Here is a 12347-nt window from a genome sequence, read left to right on the forward strand (position 1 = left end):
GCCACTCTCCCATGGCGGGGGCAACCCACCTAATACCACAGCTCAGGACAGGAGCTTTATTTGCGCTTGTAGTTTCTGTGGGTTCGGGCCACAGCTGGCTAACTTTAAGGCAAAAATACAGATGGCGCAGCAGAGGAGAGCTACCCAGTCCGCGGCAGCCAGGCTGCAGAGAGAGGAAGTGGCGCTGGGGACAAGATGACGCTCTCCCGGGTCACCGAGGAGTGACCGCCTCTTCGGGCGAGGCGCCCCTCTCAGCAGCATGTCTGGCTATGGGCTCCCCAGGGCAGCCACCCACCGAGGCGCCCCATGAGCCACCTGCCTGTGCAAGCTGGTGCTTCTGGACACCCGAGACGTCTGAGCAGGATGTTTCAGGGCAGACCTGAAATGAGGTACAGCTTCACCTGTCACCGCAGCACTTGGAAGGCTGAGCGGGACGACCACAGATTTGAGGCCAGACTCACAAACTGAAAAGGGTTAGGGTGTAGCATAGTTGGAGGACACCCCTGGGTTCGTCCCCCAGTGCGGGGCTGGGAGAAGGGTAGAAAGGTAAGCCACAGAGCGGCACAGTTCTCTTCGTGATATTTACCTGGGAAAGCACTTACTACCAGAACATGGAAAAGTGTTAAATATAGGCGAGCAGGTCTAACTGAAAGCCTAGTGGGCAGAGTATGTTAATGGTTCATTCACCACAGAAAGTGGACATGTGGCCAATGAATGCATGAAAAGATGTTTCCCATCATCAGCCGACAGGCACGGTGAGAGAACACTGCCGCTACCAAGTCTTCTAGTGATGGTTTGGCTTGGCTGCGGAGCAGACGGGTTGTGCTGCGCCACCGGTGGGTGCGAGAGCTGCGCTGTGCGGCTGCCTGGCAGTGCTTCTGAGTCAAGCAGATGCGTCACACACAGCGCAGCCGTTCCACTCCCAGCTTGGTGCCCAAGAAACTGAGGCAGGTTCGCCCAGAGCCCTGCACATATGTCACCACAACATTTTGGGGCTGTAGAATATCTGGAAAAGATTTTAATTTTTTTTCAGCTCCATTAAAGTATAACTGGCAAAGAGGAATTCTATATGTTAAACTCGGTGGTTTTTGACTAGGCTTATTTCAACGTTACGGTTTGTGTCTAGGTGTTGCCCCAGAGCCTCATGCAGTCATGGGGCAGCTTCTCGAGTCTGATGGATTCTGGATCCAGTGCTGGGCCTGCAGGTGTGAGGGCTGCACCTGGCCCTGGGTGGGTACTGTGCATTGCAGTGTAAGGGGGGACAGAGGCTGGCTGGCTGCCTGAGCTGCTGGCCCTCCCTTTCCTCTTCCCTCTTTGGCACCACCGTGAAGGCTACTCTGTGTCATGTGCCGCTCTGCCCTGGAGCCAGCTGAGTATGGGCTGAAACCTCCAGTAACTGGGAGCTAAATAAACCTTTCCTTCCTTCATTTTGGGTGTCAGGTATTTGTCCCAGCAGGAGAGAAGAGTAACTGAGACACTCAAAACAGGCAGACTGCAGTGGCCCTGACAGGCAAGTGGATGAGTGGGTCAGAGCCATCCAGACCGTGGGTCCCTGAGCAGCAGTCACGGGGAGCCAGCTGTTCACTGGCTAGAGTGCGGACTGCCTGCAGCCTCAGGCCAAGCGACCTACGCCAGCCCAGAGGGCTAGGGAACGGGGCTCCATCTGCAGGCCACTGCAGATGGGCAGACTGCAGGGCAGAGACAGAAGGCCAATGGCATGGGGATGTTGGGAAGGAACAGCTTGCCACGGGACTGGGAGAGAGCTCTGTGGGCCATGGAAGAGCTCTGTGTCTCGTGGTGGCTGCATAACCCAAGCTGTTAAAACTCAATGAACGGACACGTTAAGAACAAATTTGCATGTGCACTATGCCACACCATCTCAACTGAGTTTTTGAAGTTATGATCAAATGGTGATTTTTAAAAATCATACATTAACACCTGGCTCTCTTTCTCTTCTCACTGCAAACAGGCAACATTCCACACTCCATTCAGCAGTCTTGGCATTACCCCGGAAGGATGCTCTTCATACACTTTCCCAAAGATAATGGGCCCAGCCAAGGTAACTACTAGACGCTTAGAACTACAGTGGAACATCCCGTCTGCCTGCAGTGTGACTCTCTGCACTCTCTGTCTTGCTAAGGTGGACAAAGGCAGAAGGCAGTTTTTGATCTCCACATGCAAGAGTTTTGCGTACAGAGAAAGTAGGCTGTAGGAAGCATCCAGTCAATGGAAATTAGAAATCTCAGGCTGGGGAGACAGCTCAGCGGCGTAAGTGCCTGCGTGGCAAGCACAAGGTCCTGAGTTTAATCCCCAGTACCCCACCACCACCAAAAAAAAGAAATTAGAAATCTCTCCAGGTCCCCAGACAGCAGCACCGTTCTTTCTGCTGGGTGTCTGGTACTCACTGCCCTGCAGGAAGCAAGGACCTCAACCTCCATGGCTGTGTGGCAGGAGCCACGGAACCACACCATCTTCTCAGTCTGCTGAGCTCAGGTCACTGCATAAGGAGCCACAGCAAATGACAAGGAGGGGCCATCTCTAACTCTGCCCCTTAGCCGTGTGTTTGCTTTTTCCCTCCTGCAGCAGACCATGGCTGCGGGAGTAGGGGGGCAGGCGAGTTTCCCCGGCTCCCATCCTCTCGGGCGCCCTTCCCACCCTCCGTAGACAGTGGGCCGGGGGTGCAAAGGCTTCAGGACAATTTAGAAACTGTTCATTGAACTCCTCAGGTACTCCTTAGAATGAAATACAGATACCCTTAGGCCAGGCCTGTAATCCCAGCACTCAGGAGGCTAAGGCAGGATCACCATGAGTTCGATACCATCCTGGGCTACATCAGCATTCAAGACCAGCCTAAACTACACAGTGAGCCCCTGTTCCGGAAAAGAGAAAAGACAGGCAGACAGACAAGCAAGCTCAGATGACTACAACTGCATCTCCCGAAAGCAGTCAATTCCAAAGTTAACAGAAGCCTTGAAGTTAGTGCCTTAACCCTGCTTTTCTCTTCAGGCAGCTGAGATGCTTATTTTTGGGAAGAAGATCACAGCAAGAGAGGCATGTGCTCAAGGCCTTGTTACAGAAGTTTTTCCCCACAACACTTTCCAGAAAGAAGCCTGGGCCAGGTTGACTGCGTACGCCAAGAACCCTCCAAAAGTCAGTACAGATCGACCTTCTACTTGTGGGAACCGTGGAAAAGATTTCCTAAGAGGCAGTGTATCTGCCTTAGCAGAATGAATTGTAAAAAAAGACAAGATGAGCCAGGCCTAGTAGTGCACACCTGTAATCCTAACACTTAAGAGGCAGAGGCAGGAGGATCATTGTGAATTTGAGGCCAGCTTAAATTATATAGTGAGACTCTGTCTCAAGAAAAAAACAGAAGAAAGACATATTGCGTATGACCATTAAGCACATCTAAATATGAGATTTGAAATAACTATAATAACGTTGGAAATGCTGATTTTTATAAAACTTATCAAATGGTCATTTATTTCTATCATAGGCAGAAGGGCAGTTCTCTGTGGGGATAACTTGTAGCAGATGATCAGCAGTGTTTGCTGAGTACTTCTGTTTTGAAATTCAGGAGAGAAGCCAGAAAGGTGGGCTGCGCTTGAGAGCCATACTGCACAGCACTTTTATTTTTATTTATGGTAATTAGAGGCTGGCTGGCCTTATGCATGCGTCCTTAGTATTCAAAATGTGGTCATAAGGCCAGGGCGATAGCTCAGTGGCTTAAGCACTTGTCTTGCAAGCGCAAGGTCCTAAGTTCAATCCCTGGTACAGGGGGGAAAAAATGTGGTGGTAGAACCAGAAGCCTTTATTCTGCCTGGGGCATTTTGGACGTGTATCCCTAGTGACAGGATTGCTATAGACATCGAAGGCTAGGGAGCTCTGTCGTTAATTATACGTGTGTGAGGACACGACAGGGCGAGTTCGTGGGCCCTGGAGAAGCAAGAGTGCGAATGCCCCCAGCCGCGCATAGAACCGCTCGTAACCCTGCTTTGGCCCCCATCAGGCAATGAGAATCGGAAAGCAGCTACTCAGAAGCTTCGGAAAGGAAACTCTGCACGCGGTCAATGCCGAGGAGTGCAGAGTGCTGCAGGAAAGGTGGCTCTCCGAGGAGTGCGTGAACGCCATCCAGACTTTCTTCTCCAAGAAAGGGAAACTGTGAGCGCCGCGACAGCGCGTGCAGCGCCGTGGAAGGGGAGTGCTGCCGGCTCTGCTCTGAAGCGAGGTCGGCTTCGCTGCGCCTTTAAAGGGCCCCCTTGCCAGCTGTGTCCTGCTGCACTGAGAGTCCTCGTGAATAGAACTTCCCTAACAGTGCACCGAGGGCTGAGGTGACGCCACTTACGTCCTTCGACATGAATCCCTGCCGCCAGGAGCACTGCAGCGCGGAGCCCCGGGCCTTGCCGTGGAAAGCGCTCACAGCCTTGCAGGCGGCCTCGATGTCCCTGAATACCACGAGGGCACTCTGGCGTCCACAGGTGGTGACCGACCGGATCGGGCCAAACGCTGCCAGCTGATCTGTGACCGATTTGAGATCCTCAGTGGATCCACGCGAGGTCCTGAGCCACCTGGCAAGGCAAGTGGGAGGAACAAATTCAGGATCTCTTCTTTACTAATTCTAATCTTTGTTATAGAAAACGAATGAGAATCGTAGTTTTTCTTTTCTCAATTTCAGTAAAAAATGTGAAAGGAAATATGGGTGTCTGTTATTTTTTACTTGTTACCACCACCCAAAATTAAGGAAGGAAAGCTTTATTTTACTTAACTCACAGTTTGTGGAGGTTTTAGTCCACATTTGGCTGGCCCCCAGGCAGAGTGGCACATCGCAGAGGGCAGAAAACAGCGGAGACAAAGGGAAGGGCAGCAGCTGCGGAGTCTAGCCAGCCTCTCGTCCCTCCTTATAAACAAAATACTCTGGGCTGGGGGTGTAGACCTCACACAGTGTCGGTGCCCTCCTCTTGCACAGGATGATAATGCTTATAAACTAAGAACCCTGGAGCTCTGCTGAGTCACTTAAACTTCTGACCTTCTCAAGTTGACACAATGCATCAACAGTACAATCCACCCCTTGTCAACCAGACATTTCCCTGTACCAGGTCTTAGGTACACAGATGTGCTCATTAACATTTTACAACCTGAACATTGTGTTACATTAGAACCGTGACGTTTTGTCCCTGGGCACCCCCCCCCCAAGACTCATGTACATCCCTTAATGCAAAAGGCACTGTGGTCTGTCTCTTAGAGTTGCCAGAGTCCTCACAGTGTCAGCAATCCTGAGAAGTCCACATCCCAAGTTTTTGTGATCTGAGGCTAACTCTTAGCCGTGAGCCCCTGTACAAATGAGAAGTTAAACACTTTCAACATTTAAAGGCACAAGATAAGCATATCATTCCACAAGGTATGCACAGCAGGATACAAACCATTGGAACCAAAACAAGTCCAAAATCCAGAAGGGCAAACTAAGCCCTATAGTTTCATGTGGACCATCTGGAGCAAGCTGTGATGAGATGTGAGCTCCAAAGGCCTGATACGGTGCGCCCCTCCTGGCCTTTGTTGGTGGTTCCCGTGGCTTTTGCCGGGGGCTGGCTTTCCTCTCTCCTTGTAGCATTTTCTAGATACTAATCTATGTTTTTGACATTTCTAAACTTTTGGGGGTTTTACTGAATAGGCATCTTACAGTTCTGTGCATTGCCCTCGCAAGGATACGTTGCCTGGCCTCCCAGGCCTTTTGAAATCCAGGTGGAAGTTTAACTTCAGAACTCTTGCCTCTTTTATTTTTGTATTTTTGTATTTCAGTGAAGGGTCTACAGGGTGTTCAGGGTCTCACTACTAGATCGGGTCTGTAGTGATCCTCCTGTTTACAGCCCCCCAAGAGCTGGGGTTACAGGCACATGCCACCACGCCCAGTCTCAATTGCTGTCTCAGCATGCCCCAGGAGCGGGCCCTAGGATCAAACCCCAGCCCCTGTGCCTGCTTGCCGGTACTTTAATCCGCTGAGCTATCTGGCCAGCCCTCAGCACTCTTGCATTTTGAATTCCCCTAAAACCAATGCCATGTGGGTGATACCAAGGTCTGCTGCCAGCTCAAGCAGTAGCCAGGCTTGCTTTCTCTCTTGGCTGTAGGGGTGGAGTGCCTGGATGGCTGAGCACTCCAGCCTTGATTTTGAGGAGCAGATTTTCTGTGCTGGCACCATTCTGGAAGATGGTGCTCTGCAGCTGTGTCCTCAAAGCAAAGTCCCTCGCCCTTGTGATTCTGAGGCTGCAAAGTGAGAGAACGTGCCACCTCCTGTGATGCCCTCAGGACACCATTTCTAGTCTCATGTTTTTTCCGGCAATGGAGATCTCAGCTTTATCTTTGCAGTCCACAGCCTTCCTGGTGTTTTTTGTTTGTTTGTTTGTTTGTTTTTTGGCCAAACTCACAACATTTTAAATCATCTTAATGGGCTGTTTTCTCTTTGTTCTCAAAATAAATCTGATTAAAAGCCCCCAGCAGTAGCCATGCCACTGCCTCAACATTCAGCTGCCTTGAGACTTCTTTGGCAAGAATAACTAGTCCACTAAATCTCAGTCTTAGGCAAAGTCTCTGGACAGGAGCAAAATGCAGACAAATTTTTATCAAGCCATACCACAAATCATCCACAGTCCAATGACCATTGCAGTCCTTCCCAGCAGAAACCTCCCCAGCCTGGTCTTTACAGGCAGGCTATCAGCATTCTGGTCTTCTGAGCTCTGACCAGAATCTCCCATACACAAGAGCTGAAGGCATTCCAGCTCTTTGCTAGTAGGCAACCTTTCCAAACCTTTCTTATCTCTTCCATAAGCCATTCCCAAAAGCTCATAATCCACATTGTCAGGTGTAGTCACAACAATGACCTTACTCCTGGTACCAAATTTTGTCTCAGTTATTTTTCACTCATTGCAGGGACAAAATACCTGACACCCAAAATTAAGGAAAGAAAGGGTTATTCAGTTTGTGGAGGTTTTAATCTATATTTGGCTGGCTCCCCGGCAGAGTGGCACATGGCAGAGAGCAGAAAACAGTGGAGCGCTAAGGGAAGGGCAGCAGCTGTGGCCTCTAGCCAGCCTCTGTCCCCTCCTCTTGTCATAAACAAGCTACCCTAGGGCTGGGGGTGTAGAGCTCACACAATGTCCGTGCCCTCCTCTTGCACAGAATGTGGATGTTTACAAGCTAAGAATCTTGGCTCTCGGCTGAGTCACCTAAACTTCTAAACTTCTCAAGTTGACACAATGTATCAACCAGTATAATGGGTCATTTCATCCTTAATATATTTTCTAAGAGCCATAACTGTACACTGCCGTATAGTCCTGTGACTTCCTGTTTTGATGACTCCCATAGCTGTCTTCTGAGAAGAGCTAGGGCCACAATCCCAAGGGCTGTGAACCTGCTGTGGAATACTTTGCCTTTCTAAATCCTGTTTTTAAACGTAGTGCTGGGTAGTAGATCGAGTGCGTTTGCATTAAACCTCATCATCCCCACCGACCCCTTTATTTATTCATTTTTACCTTTAAGGTAGAGTCTAGCCAAGTTCCTGAGGCTGGGTTTAAATTTGTGATTCTCCTGCCTCAGAATCCTGGAGTGTTCGGTTCCTCACACCCAGCAAAATGCTGTTCCTTTCTGATATTTCTGTCAAGAATCAGTTTCCAGATAAACTCATCATCAAGCTCTTAACATTTTAATTCTTATTTTATTCTAATAATCTTAATCAAAAATAGCCTTGTAAGAAATATATGACTAGAAATAACCATGTGTTTTTTGAACACTTGCTATTATGAGGTTAATGCCCATAATTATATTTTAGCCCACAAAAAATGAGGCCCAAAATTGCAAGAGGTATACGTACTGCTGCTCTTCTAAGTTTGGGTCCTAAGACAAGGAAATTGAAGCAAATCCGCAAATGGGAAGGAAGACTCCAGAAGAGGAGCTAGGTAAGCTTAACTTGATTTACGCGTTATATAATGTGTGTGTGTGTGTGTGTGTGTGTGTGTGTGTGTGTGTGTCACTCTGCAGTTCAGGCTGGCCTTGAGCTCACTTTGTAGCCCAGGCTGGTCTCAAGCTCACAACAATCCTCCTGCCTCAGCCTCCCAAGTGCTGAGATTATACGCGTGCGGCACCAAGCCCAGCTTGTACACATGAATTGAAGCATCACCTGCTACCCCATAAGTATGTACATTTTTATGTTTTTATATTCCAGGTAAAAGCATTCAATGTTTAAAAAACCAAGCAGGGTTCCAAGGTCACAATGGTAGCATAGGCCAGGTATTGTCTGTCCTGCCCAATAATTATAACTAAACTCCCTGGACCAAGGAAGAACTACTTGGCGATGCAGAGTAGTAGAGCACGAGAAGCCACCAGCACACAGAGGCAGCCACACAGGGGCTTCCCCAGGTGATGAGACACAACGGCGGGCTTGCTCCCAGCGCGAGGCTTCCTTGGAGCGCAAGGCTTCGCCTGCAGGTGTGCTCTGTGGCGGAGGAGTGCAGTGCCGACCACAGCACAGCCAGGCAATAGAAGTGGAGGAAAATAAAAACGCTTGCAGGCCAGGAAAAGATCTTTTTGAGAGCTCAAAGGGGAGAGCTAGAAGAGAATCCCAGAGCTGGGAAAGGCGCAACTTACTCTCGTTCTCTGTGTGAACCCATGAGGATCTTTGGTTCATGAACGGAATGGACACAAACCAACAGAGAATGACTTTGAGAATCAGACTGGGAGTTTGACCTCACCCACACAAAACCAGCACAGCTTGCTGGCTGAATCAACCAGGCTGGCTGCTTGCTTTTTATTGTCGTCGTCTCCTTTTTTTTTTTTTTTTTCTCTCTGTCTTTTTGAGTCAGGGTCTCACTATGCAGGTCAAGCTGGCCTTGACCTCACTTTGTAGCTCAGGGTGGTCTCAAACTCACAAAGGTCCTGCCTCACCTTCCTCAGTGCTGGCTACTTGCTAAAAAAGCAACTTTGTCCAATGGCAGTGTTCCAGGTACAGTCCAAAATTATGTGATGTAACATACAAAAGTCTTGATAATCTGATATTTCTCAGGCAAAACAAGATAACATGTCAGTCCTGAGATGACCCAGATGTTGGAATTGTCGTGCAGCTTTAATGATGTTATAACTATATTATATGAGGTCAAGAAAATCACACTTGAAATGACTAAATATGTGTGAAGTTTTCAGCAGAGGGGTACCAACAAGAAAATTCAATGCTTTAGAATGGAAAATCTGGAAAACAGCTCACTGGCGGAACTTACAACTCACTAGCAGACTAGACCGTGGAAGAGTCCGTGAGCCTAAGAGAGCCACAGATCAGTGTGAAGAAAAGGGAATATTGTGGGGGATGCATAAACAGAAACGACGCCAGGAACTGGTCATGGTGGCACACGCCAGTAATCCCAGCACTTGGGAGGTAGAGTCAAGAGGATCACTGAAAGCTCAAGACCAACCTGGGGGCTACAAAGTGAGCACGGGGCTGGCCCGAACTGCATAGAGACACCCAGCTTTAAAAAAAAAAAAAGTCAGGCAATTAGCAGGGCAGGAAACTATAGCTGCCCATCCCCCTATGCAAATATCGAATAAACAGCCACAGACTGAAAGTAGCTCTGGAAGCTGCTTAACATGTGTGAATAAATGAATCCACAGACAAGAAAATAGTGGAACACTGAAAATAGTGGAACATCCTATGCATCTTCTAGTTCACCTTTGCCTTGGCCACCCCCTGCCAGGGTCACTCACAAGAATTAGCCTGAGCTTGCACTGGACTTCTCCAGGAGGGGCTGGTGCTGAGGCTGGCTTGGCCGGGCAATCCAGAGCGCGCCTGGATCTCAGCTCGCATGCATCCCAGGTCCAGGGCACTGTGTGCCGTTTGGGGTGAGGGTCTGATCCCTTACGGGCTGAGCGGCTCTTGCGCAGTGGTCTGCAGTCAGGATGGGCTCAGTCCCCAAATCCTCCCCACTGGGAAGGGGATTGCTGTGAATGGCACATCTGCAAGTCAGGGCTTCTGAAAAACAGACCTGAAGAGCCGTGTGTCCCAGGACACCAGCAGGAACTTGCAGTCTGAAAATGGGGTCCTGAATCTAAGTGCTGATGGCACAGAGGCTGGAGGCCTGCACCCAGCGAGCTGCATCTGGGTGCAGCAGAACTTGCAAAAGAAGAGGCTGGAGCAACCCAGAAATGGCTACCCGTCTGCCCCCATTCACTGGAAGCACTGTGCCTGCAGGGCCACAGCCAGTGCCCACCTAGGCTACCAGTAGGAGTACCTCAGGGGTGTCCCCAGCACACACCCCTGCTGGGAACTACCGAGAATGAGGAACAGGACTGCCAGGTGTAACTTCACTGTGAAGCTCTTAAAACAGTGACGGGAACAGGACTGTACAGTCTTGGGGGACAGAAAGTGGCATGGGTCGGGGTGCAGGTGAGGCACCTGGTGAGAAGCAGCACCTCCCTCCTGTGGAGGGAAAACTTGGAGACCACAGCAGGGTCTGCCTCAAAATGAAGGTGGCAGAGAGAGGGGTCCCTGAGGGAAGAACCCCGTGTGGGCAAGCTCGTGGCCCTGAGGGCTGCAGCCTCCCTGCTCCGTGCCAGGCAGTGAAGCCAGCACAGCAAGAGAGAGGCTAGGAGGTGCAGCCAGGCTGGGACAAGGGCGCCAGGGATGGTGTGGGTCTACTCTATCTGTGTGCTCCCGCCTTGGGCATTTTCTGTTGTTCTTGCTCGTGGCTTCTTTTTCGTTTTTCCACTGTTTTAGTTTGTCTCTTTAGATTGCTTACTTTTTGAAACTTTTCTCTGTCAGTTTCAGAGGTTTATGTGCACAGCAGGGGAGCTCACCAGGGGCAGAGCTGGAAGGGCAGTGGGGGAAGAGGAGAGGAAGGAGAGGCGTCTGCAGCCCAGCGGCCGTCCTTAGGCCTCACCGCCTAAGCGTCCATGCCTCCGACAACCACTGCGTGAACCTTCATGATCGCCCTCTCAAAGGCCCTCCTCAAACGCTGGAGACTTGGGGAAAGGGGATGTTTTCGATCCAAGCCATAAATGGCCTCGGGTCTGGTGGGAAATGTTTCTCTCATAGTAAAGGAAAATTACGCCCAGGGCAGTGCCCAGGGTAGAGACTTGCCTGCCATAGGTGCTAGGCCCTGTACCTCTGCCAAACAGAAAAGAGCGCCCAGCCAGGGTAGAAGCTACCTGCTAAAAGAATAAACTGACAAGTCTGCAGCACAGGTGCACAAAATGCATGGTCAGTATTTAAATGTTTAAAACTTAATTATAAGGACCAGCCAAATAGCTCAGTGCATTAAAGCGCCAGCAAGCAGGCACAGGGGCCAGGGGTTCAATCCCCATGCCTCCGAGCCATGCCAGCCCAGCCACCTGGGCTCACTGAGACAGCAATTGAGACTGCGCGTGGGGGCGCGCGCCTGTAATCCCAGCTCTTGGAAGGCTGTAAATAGGTGGATCACTACGAGTCCAGTCTAGTAGTGACACCCTGAATACCCTGTAGACCCTTCCCTAAAATACAAAAATAATAATGACAATAATAATTACAGTAAAAAGGTACATTGCCATGAATTCCCCTCCAAACACACACCCTCACCTTGCCCACACCCACCCATTGTCCCTGCTGCCACCTGAAGCAAGTATGGGAGTCCTCTTTCCTACCTTTATAAAGTCTGATTTTACAAGGAAATCTGCCACAAGCGCTGAGGTGGAGTGCCAGCCACAGAAAGGGCACTCGAAAACCGCAGCGGGGCGGCTTCACCTCTCCTTCACCAGAGCCAGCGCCATATGAATTTTAGCCCCTTCCCCAGAGCAGTTTGACTCTCAAGACATGGAGGCAGCTATGACAGCATGACTAAAGACACACGTGAAAAAGAGCTTCTAGAACCACTTCAGAAAGTCGCAAGAGGGGGCCGGAGAGATGGCTCGGTGGAATAAGCGCTTCCCTGGCAAGCACAAGGGCCTGAGTTCAATCCCCAGTTCCACCAAACAACAACAAAAGTGGCAAGAGTGGAAGGATCAATGTGTGCAAAGTAAGGGGCAGTATGGTTGGCCAGACAGCTCTGCGGACTAAAGCACCTGCTTATGCAGGAGCAGGGACAGGGGTTCTATCCCAGGTGTGCCATGTGGGCCCCACCCCTGGGCGATTGATCCCTGCACTTGGGAGGCTGAAAATAAGAGGATCACTAGAGTCTGATCTGTGTAGCGAGACCCTGTAGACCCTGTACTAAATACAAAAAAAAGAAAGAAAGAAAGAAATGAAAGGACAATATTATGAAGAAATATTAATCATAATGTGTGTTTTACTGTAATAAAATTTTGGGGGTCATTTTGTTTTCGTTTTTTTTTTTCTTTTT

The 12347-nt window shown here is 49.8% G+C and overlaps 2 protein-coding genes across 3 annotated transcripts in view; one reads left to right on the forward strand and one right to left on the reverse strand.

The window, feature by feature from the left end:
• Eci2 (enoyl-CoA delta isomerase 2) overlaps positions 1-4177 on the forward strand; it is a 19541-nt gene extending 15364 nt beyond the window's left edge. For both annotated transcript variants that reach the window (XM_004628386.3, XM_023712125.1), the window contains 3 exons: positions 1970-2059; positions 3007-3150; positions 4010-4177. In XM_004628386.3, the coding sequence (XP_004628443.1) occupies positions 1970-2059; positions 3007-3150; positions 4010-4165 (390 nt within the window). In that variant the 3' untranslated portion in view covers positions 4166-4177. The remainder of the gene's footprint in view (positions 1-1969; positions 2060-3006; positions 3151-4009) is intronic.
• A 44-nt stretch (positions 4178-4221) lies between these two features.
• The window catches only part of CUNH6orf201 (chromosome unknown C6orf201 homolog), a 26680-nt gene continuing 18554 nt past the window's right edge, over positions 4222-12347 (reverse strand). The window contains exon 3 of the mRNA XM_023712126.1: positions 4222-4568. Coding sequence (XP_023567894.1) covers positions 4247-4568 — 322 coding nt within the window. The 3' untranslated portion in view covers positions 4222-4246. The remainder of the gene's footprint in view (positions 4569-12347) is intronic.

This window comes from Octodon degus, unplaced genomic scaffold (assembly GCF_000260255.1).
Source record: "Octodon degus isolate 3935 unplaced genomic scaffold, OctDeg1.0 scaffold00023, whole genome shotgun sequence".
NCBI classification, from domain to species: domain Eukaryota; kingdom Metazoa; phylum Chordata; class Mammalia; order Rodentia; family Octodontidae; genus Octodon; species Octodon degus.